Here is an 18675-nt window from a genome sequence, read left to right as displayed (position 1 = left end):
CCTATCCCCAGCTCCACTCCTCCTGAGGCAGGCCTATCCCCAGCTCCACTCCTCCCCAGTCCTCCCCAGCTCCACACCTCCTGAGGCAGGCCTATCCCCAGCTCCACTCCTCCTCATGAGGCAGGCCTATCCCCAGCTCCACTCCTCCTCATGAGGCAGGCCTATCCCCAGCTCCACTCCTCCCTGAGGCAGGCCTATCCCCAGCTCCTCCTCATGAGGCAGGCCTATCCCCAGCTCCACTCCTCCTCATGAGGCAGGCCTATCCCCAGCTTCACTCCTCCTGAGGCAGGCCTATCCCCAGTTCCACTCCTCCTCATGAGGCAGGCCTATCCCCAGCTCCACTCCTCCTCATGAGGCAGGCCTATCCCCAGCTCCACTCCTCCTCCTGAGGCAGGCCTTTCCCCAGCTCCACTCCTCCTCATGAGGCAGGCCTACCCCCAGCTCTACTCCTACTGAGACAGGCTTAACCCCAGCTCCACTCCTACTGAGACAGGCTTAACCCCAGCTCCACACCTCCTGAGGCAGGCTTAACCCCAGCTCCACACCTCCTGAGGCAGGCCTATCCCCAGCTCCACTCCTCCTCCTGAGGCAGGCCTTTCCCCAGCTCCACTCCTCTTCCTGAGGCAGGCCTATCCCCAGCTCCACTCCTCCTGAGGCAGGCCTATCCCCAGCTCCACTCCTCCTGAGGCAGGCTATCCCCAGCTCCTCCTCCTGAGGCAGGCCTATCCCCAGCTCCACACCTCCTGAGGCAGGCCTATCCCCAGCTCCACACCTCCTGAGGCAGGCCTATCCCCAGCTCCACTCCTCCTCCTGAGGCAGGCCTAACCCCAGCTCCACTCCTCCTGAGTCAGGCCTATCCCCAGCTCCACTCCTCCTGAGGCAGGCCTAACCCCAGCTCCACTCCTCCTGAGGCAGGCCTATCCCCAGCTGCACTCCTCCTGAGGCAGGCCCCCCAGCTCCACTCCTCCTGAGGCAGGCCTATCCCCAGCCCCACTCCTCCTGAGTCAAGGCCTGCCCCAGCTCCACTCCTCCTGAGGCAGGCCCTCCCAGCTCCACTCATCCTCCTGAGGCAGCCCCCCCCCAGCTCCACTCCTCCCGAGGCAGCCCCCCCCCCAGCTCCACTCCTCCTGAGGCAGGCCTAACCCCAGCTCCACTCATCATCCTGAGGCAGCCCCCCCAGCTCCCCTCCCCTGAGTCAGGCTCAATTCAGGCTAAACCCAGGCAGTCAAGTCCTTTACCACCACCGATAGTACAGTACCAGTCAGAAGTTTGGACACACCTACTCATTCAAGGGTTTTTCTATATTTTACTATTTTCTACATTGCAGAATAATAGTGAAACATCAACACTATAAAATAACACATATGGAATCAATTAGTAACCAAAAAAGTGTTAAACAAATCAAAGTATATTTTATATTTGAGATTCTTCAAAGTTGATGATAGCTTTGCACACTCTTGGCATTCTCTCAACCAGCTTCATGAGGTAGTCACATGAAATGCATTTCAATTAACAGGTGTGCCTTGTTAAAAGTTAATTTGTGGAATTTCTTTCCTTCTTATTTTTTTTGAGTCAATCAGTTGTGCTGTGACAAGGTAGGGGTGGTATACAGAAGATAGCCCTATTTGGTAAAATGCCAAGTCCATATTAAGGTAAGAACAGCTCAAATAAGGAAAGAGAAACGACAGTCCATCATTACTTTAAGACATGAAGGTCAGTCAATGTGGAAAATTTTAAGAACTTTCTTCAAGTGCAGTCGCAAAAACCATCAAGCACTATGATTTAACTGGCTCTCATGAGGGCTGCCAGAGGAAAGGAAGACCCAGAGTTACCTCTGCTGCAGAGGATAAGTTCATGAGAGTTACCAGCCTCAGAAATCGACAACTAACTGCACATCTCAACATCAACTGTTCAGAGGAAACTACGTGAATTAGGCCTTCATGGTTGAATTACTGCAAAGAAATCACTACTAAAGGACACCAATAATAAGAAGAGACTTGCTTGGGCCAAGAAACACGAGCAATGGACATTAGACCGGTGGAAGTCTGTCCTTTGGTCTGATGAGTCAAAATTTGAGATTTTTGGGTCCAACCACCGGGTCTTTGTGAGACGCAGTGTAGGTGAACAAATTATCTCAGCATGTGTGGTTCCCACCGTGAAGCATGGAGGAGGAGGTGTTATGGTGTAGGGGTGCTTTGCTGGTGACACTGTCTGTGATTGATTTAGAATTCAAGGCACACCTAACCAGCATGGCTACCACAGCATTCTGCAGCAATACGCCATCCCATCTGGTTTGGAATAGTGGGACTATGATTTGTTTTTCTACAGGACAATGACCCAACACACCTCCAGGATGTGTAAGGGCTATTTGACCAAGAAGGAGAGTGGCGGAGTGCTGCATCAGATGACCTGGCCGCCACAATCACCCAATGAGTTGGACTGCAGAGTGAAGGAAAAGCAGCCAACAAGTGCTCAGTATATGTGGGAACTCCTTCAAGACTGTTGGAAAAACATTCCTTATGAAGCTGGTTGAGATACTGCCAACTAAACAACAAATATGTCATCAAGGCAAAGGGTGCTACTTTGAAGAATCCAAAATACATTTTGATTTGTTTAACACTTTTTTGGTTACAACATGATTCCACATGTGTTTTATCATAGTTTTGATGTCTTCACTATTAGTCTACAATGTAGAAAATAGTAAAATATATAAAAACCCTTGAATGAGTAGGTGTGTCCAAACTTTTGACTGCTACTTATTCTGTCTCTATCTGTCTCTATATCATTGTAGACCCCACCACCACTACACAGCAGGATCAATCCATCATTAGAAGAAGATGAGGAGGAATGCAGAAGAGAGCAGAATGCTCAGTGACTGACTGAGGGCTGGGCCAGGGCAGCTTGTCTTCACATAATGAGTGTCACGGGATTCTTCTGTTGAAGGAGAGGCAGACCAAAACGCAGCGTGGTTATTGTGATATATCTTTAATGAAGATGACAAATGAACAATATACAAAACAAGAAATGTTAAAAACCGAAGACAGCCCTATCTGGTGAAACAGAGAAAGGAACAATCACCCACAAAACCCAACACAAAACAGGCTACCTAAATATGGTTCCCAATCAGAGACAATGACTAACACCTGCCTCTGATTGAGAACCATATCAGGCAAAACATAGAAATAGACAAACCAGACACACAACATAGAATGCCCACCCAGCTCACGTCCTGACCAACACTAAAACAAGGAAAACACACACGAACGATGATCAGAACGTGACAATGAGACAGCTTGGAATCCTGGCTAATGTTACCCTAGGCAAAGAATGTCAAGGACATCGATTCTCTTTTCTGTGCAGCAAGCGGGAGTAGAGTAGAGTAGATTAGAGTAGATTAGAGGAGAGGTGAGGTGAGGTGAGGAAAAGAAGGGAGAGAAGAGAATAGGAAAGGAGAGAAAAAGAAGGGAGAGAAGAGAAGAGGAAAGGAGAGATCTATTGCAGATACTTAGTCTGCATCCCAAATGGTACCGCTTTCCCTATTTAGTGCACTATAGGCCCTAGTCAAAAGCAATGCACTAAATAGGGAATAGGTTGCCATTTGGGATGCCTACACAACTAGTTCCCAGGCTGCCTACACAACTAGTTTCCAGGCTGCATAGACAACTAGTTCCCAGGCTGCATGCACAACTAGTTCCCAGGCTGCATGCACAACTAGTCCCCAGGCTGCATACACAACTAGTCCCCAGGCTGCATACACAATTACTTCCCAGGCTGCATGCACAACTAGTTCCCAGGCTGCATAGACAACTAGTTCCCAGTCTGCATACACAACTAGTACCCAGGCTGCATGCACAACTAGTTCCCAGGCTGCATGCACAACTAGTCCCCGGGCTGCATACACAACTAGTCCCCGGGCTGCATACACAACTAGTCCCCAGGCTGCATACACAACTAGTTCCCAGTCTGCATTCACAACTAGTTCCCAGGCTGCATGCACAACTAGTACCCAGGCTGCATACACAACTAGTTCCCAGGCTGCATACACAACTAGTCCCCAGGCTGCATACACAACTAGTTCCCAGTCTGCATTCACAACTAGTTCCCAGGCTGCATGCACAACTAGTTCCCAGGCTGCATAGGCAACTAGTTCCCAGGCTGCATAGGCAACTAGTTCCCAGGCTGCATGCACAACTAGTCCCCAGGCTGCATGCACAACTAGTTCCCAGGCTGCATAGACAACTAGTTCCCAGGCTGCATACACAACTAGTTCCCAGGCTGCATGCACAACTAGTCCCCAGGCTGCATGCACAACTAGTCCCCAGGCTGCATAGACAACTAGTTCCCAGTCTGCAAACACAATTAGTCCCCAGTCTGCATACACAACTAGTTCCCAGGCTGCATACACAATTAGTTCCCAGGCTGCATGCACAACTAGTCCCCAGGCTGCATACACAACTAGTTCCCAGTATGCATACACAACTAGTCCCCAGTCTGCATACACAACTAGTCCCCAGTCTGCATACACAACTAGTCCTCAGGCTGCATGCACAACTAGTTCCCAGGCTGCATGCACAACTAGTCCCCGGGCTGCATACACAACTAGTCCCCGGGCTGCATACACAACTAGTCCCCAGGCTGCATACACAACTAGTTCCCAGTCTGCATTCACAACTAGTTCCCAGGCTGCATGCACAACTAGAACCCAGGCTGCATGCACAACTAGTTCACAGGCTGCATAGTCAACTAGTTCCCAGGCTGCATAGGCAACTAGTTCCCAGGCTGCATGCACAACTAGTCCCCAGGCTGAATGCACAACTAGTTCCCAGGCTGCATAGACAACTAGTTCCCAGGCTGCATACACAACTAGTTCCCAGGCTGCATGCACAACTAGTCCCCAGTATGCATACACAACTAGTCCCCAGGCTGCATGCACAACTAGTCCCCAGGCTGTAGAGAACTAGTTCCCAGGCTGCATACACAATTAGTTCCCAGGCTGCATGCACAACTAGTCCCCAGGCTGCATACACAACTAGTCCCCAGGCTGCATACACAACTAGTTCCCAGTATGCATACACAACTAGTCCCCAGTCTGCATACACAACTAGTCCCCAGTCTGCATACACAACTAGTCCCCAGTCTGCATACACAACTAGTCCCCAGTCTGCATACCCAACTAGTCCTCAGGCTGCATGCACAACTAGTTCCCAGGCTGCATAGACAACTAGTTCCCAGGCTGCATACACATCTAGTCTCCAGTCTGTATACACAACTAGTTCCCAGGCTGCATACACAACTAGTCCCCAGTCTGCATACACAACTAGTCCCCAGTCTGCATACACAACTAGTCCCCAGTCTGCCTCCACAACTAGTTCCAAGGCTGCATACACAACTTGTCCCCAGTCTGCATACACAACTAGTCCCCAGTCTGCATACACAACTAGTCCCCAGTCTGCATACACAACAGAGTCCCAGTCTGCATATACAACTAGTCCTCAGTCTGCATGCACAACTAGTTCCCAGGCTGCATAGGCAGCTAGTTCCCAGGCTGCATACACAACTAGTCCCCAGTCTGGATACACAACTAGTCCCCAGGCTGCATACACAACTAGTCCCCAGTATGCATACACAACTAGTCCCCAGTCTGCATACACAACTAGTCCCCAGGCTGCATACACAACTAGTCCCCAGTCTGCATATTCAACTAGTCCCCAGTATGCATACTCAACTAGTCCCCAGTCTGCTTACACAACTAGTCCCCAGGCAGCATACACAACTAGTCCCCAGTCTGCATACACAACTAGTCCCCAGGCTGCATACACAACTAGTCCCCAGGCTGCATACACAACTAGTCCTCAGGTTGCGTGCATAACTAGTTCCCAGGCTGCATAGACAACTAGTTCCCAGGCTGCATACACAACTTGTCCCCAGTCTGCATACACAACTAGTCCCCAGTCTGCATACACAACTAGTCCTCAGGCTGCATGCACAACTAGTTTCCAGGCTACATAGACAACTAGTTCCCAGGCTGCATGCACAACTAGTCCCCAGTCTGCATACACAACTAGTCCCCAGTCTGCATACACAACTAGTTCCCAGGCTGCATATTCAACTAGTCCCCAGTCTGCCTACACAACTAGTCCCCAGTCTGCATACACAACTAGTCCCCAGGCAGCATACACAACTAGTACCCAGTCTGCATACACAACTAGTACCCAGGCTGCATACACAACTAGTCCCCAGTCTGCATACACAACTAGTCCTCAGGTTGCATGCATAACTAGTTCCCAGGCTGCATAGACAGCTAGTTCCCAGGCTGCATACACAACTTGTCCCCAGTCTGCATACACAACTAGTCCCCAGTCTGCATACACAACTAGTCCTCAGGCTGCATGCACAACTAGTTTCCAGGCTACATAGACAACTAGTTCCCAGGCTGCATGCACAACTAGTCCCCAGTCTGCATACACAACTAGTCCCCGGGCTGCATACACAACTAGTCCCCAGTCTGCATGCACAACTAGTCCCCAGGCTGCATACACAACTAGTCCCCAGTCTGCCTACAAAACTAGTCCCCAGGCAGCATACACAACTAGTACCCAGTCTGCATACACAACTAGTACCCAGGCTGCATACACAACTAGTCCCCAGTCTGCATACACAACTAGTCCTCAGGTTGCATGCATAACTAGTTCCCAGGCTGCATAGACAACTAGTCCCCAGTCTGCATACACAACTAGTCCCCAGTCTGCATACACAACTAGTCCTCAGGCTGCATGCACAACTAGTTTCCAGGCTACATAGACAACTAGTTCCCAGGCTGCATGCACAACTAGTCCCCAGGCTGCATACACAACTAGTCCCCTGGCTGCATACACAACTAGTCCCCAGTATGCATACACAACTAGTCCACAGTCTGCATACACAACTATTCCCCAGGCTGCATACACAACTAGTCCCCAGTATGCATACACAACTAGTCCCCAGTCTGCATACACAACTAGTCCCCAGGCTGCATACAAAACTAGTCCCCAGGCTGCAAACACAACTAGTCTCCAGTATGCATACACAACTAGTCCCCATTCTGCATACAAAACTAGTCCCCAGGCTGCATACACAACTAGTCCCCAGTATGCATACACAACTAGTCACCAGTCTGCATACACAACTAGTTCCCAGGCTGCATAGACAACTAGTTCCCGGGCTGCATACACAACTAGTTCCCAGGCTGCATGCACAACTAGTCCCCAGGCTGCATAGACAACTAGTACCCAGTCTGCATACACAACTAGTACCCAGGCTGCATGCACAACTAGTTCCCAGGCTGCATGCACAACTAGTCCCCAGGCTGCATACACAACTAGTCCCCGGGCTGCATACACAACTAGTCCCCAGTCTGCATACACAACTAGTTCCCAGTCTGCATACACAACTAGTTCCCAGGCTGCATGCACAACTAGTACCCAGGCTGCATGCACAACTAGTTCCCAGGCTGCATAGACAACTAGTTCCCAGTCTGCAAACACAATTAGTTTCCAGTCTGCATACACAACTAGTTCCCAGGCTGCATACACAACTAGTTCCCAGGCTGCATACACAGCTAGTTCCCAGTCTGCATACACAACTAGTCCCGAGGCTGCATACACAACTAGTCCCCAGTCTGCATACACAACTAGTCCCCAGTCTGCATACACAACTAGTCCCCAGTCTGCATACACAACTAGTCCTCAGGCTGCATGCACAACTAGTCCCCAGTATGCATACACAACTAGTCCCCAGGCTACATGCACAACTAGTCCCCAGGCTGCATGCACAACTAGTCCCCAGGCTGCATAGACAACTAGTTCCCAGTCTGCAAACACAATTAGTCCCCAGTCTGCATACACAACTAGTTCCCAGGCTGCATACACAACTAGTTCCCAGGCTGCATACACAGCTAGTTCCCAGTCTGCATACACAACTAGTCCCCAGGCTGCATACACAACTAGTCCCCAGGCTGCATACACAACTAGTTCCCAGTCTGCATACACAACTAGTCCCCAGTATGCATACACAACTAGTCCCCAGTATGCATACACAACTAGTCCCCAGCCTGCATACACAACTAGTCCCCAGGCTGCATACACAACTAGTCCCCAGTCTGCATATTCAACTAGTCCCCAGTATGCATACACAACTAGTCCCCAGTCTGCATACACAACTAGTCCCCAGTCTGCATACACAACTAGTCCTCAGGTTGCATACACAACTAATCCCCAGTCTGCATACACAACTAGTCCCCAGTCTGCATACACAACTAGTCCTCAGGCTGCATGCACAACTAGTTTCCAGGCTACATAGACAACTAGTTCCCAGGCTGCATGCACAACTAGTCCCCAGGCTGCATACACAACTAGTCCCCTGGCTGCATACACAACTAGTCCCCAGTATGCATACACAACTAGTTCCCAGGCTGCATACACAACTAGTTCCCAGGCTGCATACACAGCTAGTTCCCAGTCTGCATACACAACTAGTCCCCAGTCTGCATACACAACTAGTCCCCAGTCTGCATACACAACTAGTCCCCAGTCTGCATACACAACTAGTCCCCAGTCTGCATACACAACTAGTCCCCAGTCTGCATACACAACTAGTCCTCAGGCTGCATGCACAACTAGTACCCAGGCTGCATAGACAACTAGTTTAGGAAAGAGAGGACCAGGTTTAGGAAAGAGAGTACCTCATAAGCACATGAACTCAGACTTGAGCACTGTGATGCACGTTAACTCGCTCGGTCTCTGTATTTTCCAAGGCCTCTATGGATGGACGGACAAAGCAAACTTTTGGCTGATTCCGAGCGCTGGTAAAGCTAGTAAACCACAGACATCCTGACACCAGCAGCAGCACCATACCCACTCACCCCCCCTCCCCCTCCCCAGCTCCCTACACCATACTCAGATAACTATCAGAGAGTTCAGGGGGTGTAGGGGATCTTCCACCTTGTAAATCCTTGGACGTGAGCCCATTGCCGTGTGTAAGGAAAATGTAAACAGTATTCTTCAAAATACATCCAGTATTATGTTGTTTACAGTTTAGGCATAAAGATAATGCTTACCAATGTCACTGTTTAGGACAATGCTAATAACATTTGATTATTTTATGATCACTGAATCCTTATTGCTTTTTCCTCAGCATTTCCATGTGAACATGTTAAAAATACAAAAGCTACAAAGGTAAACGTCAGTCACCATCTGTTACCGCTTCCTCCCCACATTTATAATAGGCTTTTCTAAATAAGTTATTGTCTGTTCAATTTGACCCGTGGCCAAGGTGAAAGGTGTCGACGTCATACGTCATACATGTGCGACTCATTCTAAAATAGCTGTGTTATGGTTTTGACGTCAGAGTTTTTACCAGTCTGCGTTCTTGACTATTTTCTGTTTTGCATGCCCCCAGAGATGTTTTCAGTAAAAAAAAAATGTTTTACTTCAGTTTTTACGACCACGTTGAACCTGCTGTGACAACACACTATAGAAGCCTAATTTTAAATTCAAAACACTGGTTGTGTGTGTGCATGTGTGTGTGTGTGTGTGTGTGTGTGTGTGTGTGTGTGTGTGTGTGTGTGTGTGTGTGTGTGTGTGTGTGTGTGTGTGTGTGTGTGTGTGTGTGTGTGTGTGTGTGTGTGTGTGTGTTTAAACCACTGGCTGAGTTATGTTCTCTCTTGTTCTGCCAAATCAATAAAACCGACTTTGTGATTAAGACCCCTGAACAAATCTCAGAACAGATCCCTGAGCAGAACCCTGAGCAAATTTCTGAGTAGATCCCTGAGCAAGGGGAAAAACTTTTTCAAAGAAAGCTAGCATCTCTTGATTAGCAATGAAAATATCTTCCACTGCTCCTCTCCCTCCTCCTCCTCCCTCCTCACTTCTCCTCCTCCTGCTCTCCCCCTCCCTAATCCCTCCTCCCTCCTCCTCTACCTGATCCTCCTCCTACTTTTCCTTCTCCACTCCACCTTCTCCTCCTTCTCCTCCTCTTCCTCCTCGTCCTCCTCCCAGGATCACCCCACTGACGTTTTCCTGTTTCCTGGATTCCACTGAGTTACTGCCTTAGTTTGCCAGTTTCTCCCTCTCTTACACACACACACACACACACACACACACACACACACACACACACACACACACACACACACACACACACACACACACACACACACACACACACACATACACACACAGCCAGTAAAACCTTTGAGTCTTGATTCCTTTAGATTTTTTATTATTATTATTATTATTATTATTATTATTATTATTATTATTATTATTTCACCTTTATTTAACCAGGTAGGCCAGTTGAGAACAAGTTCTCATTTACAACTGCGAACTGGCCAAGATAAAGCAAAGCAGTGCAACACAAGCAACCCAGAGTTACACATGGGATAAATAAACGTACAGTCAATAATACAATAGAAAATCTATATACAGTGTGTGCAAATGTAGTAAGGGAGGTAAGGCAATAAATAGGCTATAGTGGTGAAATAATTACAATTGAGCAATTAAACACTGGAGTGATAGATGTGCAGAAGATGAATGTGCAAGTAGAGATACTGGGGTGCAATGAAGAAGAAAAAAAACAATATGGGGATGAGTAGTTGGGTGGACTATTTGCAGATGGACTGTGTTCAGGTGCAATGATTGCTGAGCTGCTCTGACAGCTGATGCTTAAAGTTAGTGAGGGAGATATAAGACTCCAGCTTCAGTGATTTTTGCAATTCATTCCAGTCATTGGCAGCAGAGAACTGGAAGGAATGGTGGCCAAATGAGGAGTTGGCTTTGGGGATAACCAGTGAAATATACCTGCTGAGCGTGTGCTACGTGCGGGTGCTGCTATGGTGACCAGTGAGCTGAGATAAGGCGGGGATGTACCTAGCAAAAACGTATAGATGACGTGGAGCCAGTGGGTTTGGCGGCGATTATGAAGCGAGGGCCAGCCTACGAGAGCATACAGGTTGCAGTGGTGGGTAGTATATGGGGCTTTGGTGACAAAACGGATGGCATTGTGATAGCCTGCATCCAATTTGCTGAGTAGAGTGTTGGAGGCTAATTTGTAAGTGACATCGCCAAAGTCAAGGATCAGTGGGATGGTCAGTATTACGAGGGTATGTTTAGCAGCATGAGTGAAGGATGCTTTGATGCTAAATAGGAAGCCAATTCTATATTTCATTTTGGATTGGAGATGCTTAATGTGAGTCTGGAAGGAAAGTTTATAGTCTAACCAGACACCTAGGTACAGTGCCTAGGGAAAGTATTCGGCCCCCTTGAACTTTGCAACCTTTTGCCACATTTCAGGCTTCAAACATAAAGATATAAAACTGTATTTTTTGTGAAGAATCAACAACAAGTGGGACACAATCATGAAGTGGAACAACATTTATTGGATATTTCAAACTTTTTTAACAAATCAAAATTCAAATTCAACCCCTTTACTTTCAGTGCAGCAAACTCTCTCCAGAAGTTCAGTGAGGATCTCTGAATGATCCAATGTTGACCTAAATGACTAATGATGATAAATACAATCCACCTGTGTGTAATCAAGTCTCCGTATAAATGCACCTGCACTGTGATAGTCTCAGAGGTCCGTTAAAAGCGCAGAGAGCATCATGAAGAACAAGGAACACACCAGGCAGGTCCGAGAAACTGTTGTGAAGAAGTTTAAAGCCGGATTTGGATACAAAAAGATTTCCCAAGCGTTAAACATCCCAAGGAGCACTGTGCAAAGGATAATATTGAAATGGAAGGAGTATCAGACCACTGCAAATCTACCAAGACCTGGCCGTCCCTCTAAACTTTCAGCTCATACAAGGAGAAGACTGATCAGAGATGCAGCCAAGAGGCCCATGATCACTCTGGATGAACTGCAGAGATCTACAGCGGAGGTGGGAGACTCTGTCCATAGGACAACAATCAGTCATATATTGCACAAATCTGGCCTTTATGGAAGAGTGGCAAGAAGAAAGACATTTCTTAAAGATATCCATAAAATGTGTCGTTTAAAGTTTGCCACAAGCCATCTGGGAGACACACCAAACATGTGGAAGAAGGTGCTCAGATGAAACCAAAATTGAACTTTTTGGCAACAATGCAAAACGTTATGTTTGGCGTAAAAGCAACACAGCTCATCACCCTGAACACACCATCTCCACTGTCAAACATGGTGGTGGCAGCATCATGGTTTGGGCCTGCTTTTCTTCAGCAGGGACAGGGAAGATGGTTAAAATTGATGGGAAGATGGATGGAGCCAAATACAGGACCATTCTGGAAGAAAACCTGATGGAGTCTGCAAAAGACCTGAGACTGGGACGGAGATTTGTCTTCCAACAAGACAATGATCCAAAACATAAAGCAAAATCTACAATGGAATGGTCAAAAATAAACATATCCAGGTGTTAGAATGGCCAAGTCAAAGTCCAGACCTGAATCCAATCGAGAATCTGTGGAAAGAACTGAAAACTGCTGTTCACAAATACTCTCCATCCAACCTCACTGAGCTGTTTTGCAAGGAGGAATGGGAAACAATTTCAGTCTCTCGATGTGCAAAACTGATAGAGACATACCCCAAGCGACTTACAGCTGTAATCGCAGCAAAAGGTGGCGCTACAAAGTATTAACTTAAGGGGGCTGAATAATTTTGCACGCCCAATTTTTCAGTTTTTGATTTGTTAAAAAAGTTTGAAATATCCAATAAATGTCGTTCCACTTCATGATTGTGTCCCACTTGTTGTTGATTCTTCACAAAAAAATACAGTTTTATATCTTTATGTTTGAAGCCTGAAATGTGGAAAAAGGTCGCAAAGTTCAAGGGGGCGAATACTTTCGCAAGGCACTGTATTTGTACTTGTCCAGATATTCTAAGTCAGAACTGTCCAGGGTAGGTATACTAGATGGGAGGCCGGGTGCGGGCAGCAATCGGTTGAAGAGCATGCATTTAGTTCTACTTGCATTTAAGAGCACTTGGAGGACAAGGAAGGAGTGTTATGTCATTGAAGCTGTCTGGAGGTTTGTTAACACAGTGTCCAAAGAAGGGCCAGAAGTATACAGAATGGTGTCGCCTGCTTAGAGATGGATCAGAGAATCACCAGCAGCAAGAGCGACATCATTGATGTATACAGAGAAAAGCGTCGGCCCGAAAATTGAACCCTGTGGCATCCCCATAGAGACTATCAGAGGTCCGGACAACAGGCCCTGCGATTTGACACACTGAAGTTGTTGGTGAACCAGGCGAGGCAGTCATTTGAGAAAACAAGGCTGTTGAGTCTGCCGAAAAGAATGCAGTGATGGACAGAGTCGAAAGCCTTGACCAGGTCAATGAAGACGGCTGCACTTGTCTTTTATCGATGACGGTTATGATATCATTTAGGACCTTGAGCGTGGCTGAAGTGCACCCATAACCCGCTCGGGAACCAGATTACATAGCGGAGAAGGTACGGTGGGATTCAAAATGGTCGGTGATCTGTTTGTTAACTTGGCTTTCGAAGACTTTAGAAAGGCAGGGTAGGATAGATATAGGTCTGTAGAAGTTTGGGTCTTGAGTGTCTCCCAAAGGAGGTGTTGTAGCCCTAGAATTAGCTGGTATATGGGCCTAGCTCGAGGCTAGCTGGTGCTTGCTTCAGGACAGAGGTGTTAGCTAACATGGGCCACTCGTTTGCAGCTAGCTACCTGCGATGATCGATGTAATGATCCAGAGCGGCAGGAATCTTGTGATTGGTAGAAAAAAGCAGTCCGATATGCTCTGGGTTGATATTGCGCTGTGCAGACTGGCAGGTATTGTTCGAGCTAAGGCTGGCTGGTGACAGAGAAAAAGGTGAAGACCGCTAACCGTGGCTAACAAAGACTAGTAGCTAGTTAGCTGGCTAGCTCCTGATGGAAGTTCCAGTTATAAGGAATAAAAATAGCAGATCCGTACCACATTGGGTAAGGAGGATTGCAGGAAAGTATATTTAGTTTGTAGATAGAAAGTGAGATTAAGGTATATACGAAGAAGACCGGCTATTTACACAGGATAAGACAAGGACAAACAGACACGTCCTACTGCTACGCCATCTTGGATTTGATATTCATTTGAATGTTAACATAACATATTTCATACCTCTTTGTTCTCATTTGTCATATTGTGCTCTTCCGAAAATATTGTGCCATGCACATTTGTACAAATAAAAGGTGCTATCTAGAGCCTTAAAGTGTTCTTTGGCTGTCCCCATAGAATAACCTTTTGAATTAACCTTTTGGGTTCCATGTAGAACCCTTTCCACAAAGAGTTCTACATGGAACCCAAAAAGGGTTCTCCTATGGGGAAAGCCAAAGAACCTTTTTGGAACCCTTTTTTCTAAGATTGTAATGTTTCCCTCTAACCCCGTTATTCCCTGATTCAAAGCCTAGCTAACTACCATGCTGAGAAACTCTTTCCACTACTTTTAAACTCATTTTTAAACGCTGTTCTCCTGCTGTACTTCAATGTCAGCAGGTCAGACATGTAGTTTGAGGAATCACCTGGGAGAGAGGAAAATTCATGACTCAGCTTGTTAAGAAAGAGAGCATCATGAATCTCTGTTGGCAGATTGATTCAAACAGGCTGTTTGAAAAACACACACACACACAAACATACACACACACACTGCTGTGTGATAGTACTGTACTGTACCATCTATCCCTGTGTAGTCCCCTGTCTGGAATCATCTGGCCCCCAGCTGCCTCGCTCACTGGCCTGGCTGCCTGGCTGTCTGAGGAGGATTATGGGTAATCTGTGATGTCATGGCGGCCAAGCCTTGATCAGACCTTCCACCTATTTATTAACTTCATTTACTTCCTGTGTTTCTTCTACTTGCGTTCCATACTTTGTTTCTTCTTCTTCCTTCATCTCCTTTTCTAACTGGTCCTCCTCCTACATTCTTATAAAAACTTGTTCTAAAAGGGTTCTTTGGCTGTCCCCATAGGAGAATCATTTGAAGAACCCTTTTTGGTTCCTGGTAGAACCATTTGGTTCCAGGTAGAACCCTTTTGGGTTCCATGTAAAACTCTTTTCACAGATGGTTCAACATGGAATCCAAAACAGTTTTACCTGGAACCAAAAAGGGTTCTACCAGGAACTAAAACGGGTTCTCTTATAGGGACAGCCAAAGAACCCTTTTAGAACCTCATTTTCTAAGAGTGTAGAGTGATGATGCTAATGTCCTCTTCCTATCACTGTTTGTAAGGTCTGAAGATGTTGCAAGTGTCTGTCTGGCTGTCTAACTGACCTCTCTCCCCTCTCTGCTCCACAGGTGTCGATATCCTCCATTGGCTGGGCCTCACCGGCAGCAGAGACACCCTCTCACCAGGGACCAGCTCCTCTTCCCCCTCCTCCTCCCTTCACTCTCCTTCTTCCTCTCCCCCAGGAGCCGGGGTCCTACTCAGCCCGGACGCCGACATTGAAGCCGCCACGGGGGGTCTGTTCCCGTCGGAGCTCGGTGAGGAGTTTTCTGTCGTGGTTAGCCTAAGCTCCTGGCGAGCGAACAATGCTTTCCTTTTCAGTGTGCGTGACGGCAGGGACAAGCTGCAGTTTGGCATCCAGCTGCTGCCCAGGAAGGTGGTGGTGTACACCGGCGAAAAGGCCTCTGTCTATTTCACCTACAACGTACACGACGGGTGGCAGCACTCTTTCGCCGTGAGCGTGCGGCCGCGCTCAGTTTCGTTCCATGCGGACTGCGGGGTGGTGCAGCAGCGAGAACAGACGCTGACCCGGGCACATGTGCTGGGGTCCGGATCCAGAGGCCTGCTCACCCTAGGAAGGATGAAGTCTAAAGCAGCCCAGTTCCATGGCCTCATATGCCAGCTGGACATCTACCCCTCAGCCCAGGCTGCTGCGCATTACTGCCACTACCTTAAAAAACAGTGCCGGCTGGCTGACACCTTCCGATCGCCACCGCCACCCTCCAGCTTGGATATGGAGGTTTCTGGCTCCCTGGCTTTCTCCCCTATTCCTCATTCTCCAGCATCCCAGACTGTGGTGGTGCCCCTCTCCCTGGCTGTAGATTCCCAGCAGTCGACCAACCTGGCCAGATCAGCCCCCAGCCCCAGCCCCTCCCTGGAGGGGTCTGGAATACCGTATTTAAGCCCCTCAGAGCAGTCTGACCTGGGGGTCAGGACCCAGACCCAGAGCTTCCTGCTGGAGCCCCTCACCTCTATCCATACACCCACAGCAGGCCCCATTGGCTCGTCCTCAGGCACTCTAAGTGGGCTGAAGGCCATGGGCATCACACACAGGAGTACCAACTCCAGCTCCGGATCGAGCCCAACAGGGGGCTCCACCAGGCAGTCTCCCCAGTCTGAGAATGACACAGAGGAGGAGGAGCAGGAGGAGAGGAGCCCCAGTAGGCCCCAACGGGTCACCACAGCCACCCCAGGCCTGATCTCCCATTTCAGGCAGAGCCGCTTGAAGGAGGGCCTGAGGAACAGCTCCAGGCCTAAAGACTCTCGGCCCCAGCCCACTAACCACCTCGTGGACACCAAGCTCAGACCCAACAGCACCACCCTGTACCGGGAGAACCAGGTGGACACCTCAGAGGAGCATGGCCAGGAAGGGGCCTACGATGTGGGCATGGAAGGCTACGACTATGGATACGAGGAACCAGACTACTTCTACAGAGACTATGACGAGGCTTTTCCTGGCCCCAAAGGAGACCCAGGTCCTCCGGTAAGTGTTTGGAATTCATAAATTCTAATAACAGATATGAGAATGTTAGAAACTTGTCTTCGTAGTGTGTTTCCCGGAAGTCAGAGCAGAGGCGTGCATGAGCAATAGGGGAAAATTACAATGCATAATTAATGAAGCCTACTTTAGGGTGATGAGGTCTTGAGTGTTCTGTTGGCCCTCTCTTTTAAACACACAAATGTTTTGCCAGGGCCTTGTATTGGTTTAGAGGCAAGGTGAGGGCGTGTCCAAGCACTTTTCTTTTTTCATGTATCAACAGGTGGTTAAAATAACACGTCATTCCCCTTTTGAAATAATGCCAGTGACACGTTCATACTCTTGTGTAAGCGGGGAGGGGAGTAATTTAGAACTGAGGGTTGCTCCCTATAGCCTAGTGACAAAAGAGCATCAAACAGGCTGATGTCAGCTAGTTGTAGAGGCAGCTTTTCTTCTCTTCAAGGAGAACAAGACTCTACCATTCTGTCATATCGGCGATGTTGATCTATTGCTTATGACCCTATGGCAGCCTGGGAGTGATAGCTGATTGAGGTGTTTCTAAGTCAGTCTTGCTGCTCAATCTTTCTCCTGAAGGACTTGAAGCCACAATCTGTCATTTATTTGACCATCAAATTATTGCAGATTACACCTTTACCGTGAGGTGGAAGTCCATGCCTAACTTCTGTTTCTCTCATTCAACTACATGAGCTTAGGACTGGTAGACAAATGTTTAGGAGGCCAACTAAACCAGACTATTACTGTTTTCCATAATTCAAGGAGTCAGATATTGACTCGTTTTTCATCCTTCTTCATGTATGTGTTGTGAAAATAACAGGCTCCATGTTTTGTATGTAGGATCAGAGGAAGATCAGTGGGTCAGTATGTGATTGTGATGTCACCACCTTTTGCACTCAGAACTCCAGATTGAGAATATGGCTATGTTCTATTCAGCGTTCTCCTGTGCACCATGCTCAATTTGCCCAGTTCTATGCTCCATTTACCTGCTCTGGAGCATGCAAGTACAGCGAATTGAACACAGAAAGTATCTCACCCTCAGAGAGGCTTTGGCTTTGGCTCCAGATAGTCAGTGTAGAAGTATATAGTAAACATAGGTGCTGTATGCAATGCTGATGCTTCTGGATTATTTGTCCGTAGATCCTAATTGCCTATACTGTACAATAGTTTTCATGACCAAAGTTCTTTGGTAAACCTTTATTTTACAGTCCATTTTATACATGTTTTACTCCATATACAAACTTACACATAGACAAAACAACTTACAGACTCACACAAACAATTTCTTCATCTCATCTGCTCAGACCCACATGCTCACACCCCCATCCCGAGTGTCTGCATTATTGTTTGCCACTTGGCCTTTAAATTGTATCAATTTGTTTTTCTTGGTCGCCAATGCTATTTCAATATTTCAATAATAAATATTTAGATTTTTCCATTGTGTTTATGATGGCGGATTGATTGATTTCTTAGTATATGTATAAGTTTTTAGTAGAGGTCGACCGTCCATGCCGATTCCGATACCGATTATTGGAGGCCAAAAAAAAAAACCCTGATGCCGATTAATCGGCCGATTTAAAAATATATATATATACACACACACACATACACACACACACACACACACACACACACACACACACACACGCACACACACACACACACGCACACACGCACGCACACACACATTTTTGTAATAATGACAATTGCAACAATACTGAATGAAGGGTTAGTGAATGAACACTTATTTTAACTTAATATAATACATATTATGGGCTTTTGGATGGGTGTTCTTAAGGTGATTCCACAGGTTGGTGGTATGTTTTGATTTAGCCGTTGCTGACCCCATGTTTACATGATATTTATGGTTAAGCCATGTCTTGAAACATACAGACAGGTGAATTGAAAGTAAGTTTACATTGTAATACTTCTGACAGCGAACTTTCTAGCTCCATCCAC

At 47.3% G+C, this 18675-nt stretch overlaps 1 protein-coding gene across 1 annotated transcript in view; it reads left to right on the top strand.

Moving 5' to 3' along the window:
- LOC135513154 (collagen alpha-1(XXIV) chain-like) overlaps positions 1 to 18675 on the top strand; it is a 243408-nt gene that overhangs the window by 28911 nt on the left and 195822 nt on the right. The window contains exon 3 of the mRNA XM_064935912.1: positions 15296 to 16707. Within this exon, the coding sequence (XP_064791984.1) occupies positions 15296 to 16707 (1412 nt within the window). The remainder of the gene's footprint in view (positions 1 to 15295; positions 16708 to 18675) is intronic.

The sequence above is a fragment of the Oncorhynchus masou genome, chromosome 24 (assembly GCF_036934945.1).
Source record: "Oncorhynchus masou masou isolate Uvic2021 chromosome 24, UVic_Omas_1.1, whole genome shotgun sequence".
NCBI classification, from domain to species: domain Eukaryota; kingdom Metazoa; phylum Chordata; class Actinopteri; order Salmoniformes; family Salmonidae; genus Oncorhynchus; species Oncorhynchus masou.
The sequence above is the reverse complement of the archived record's forward strand: the minus strand, read 5'-3'. Positions and strand labels throughout refer to the sequence as shown.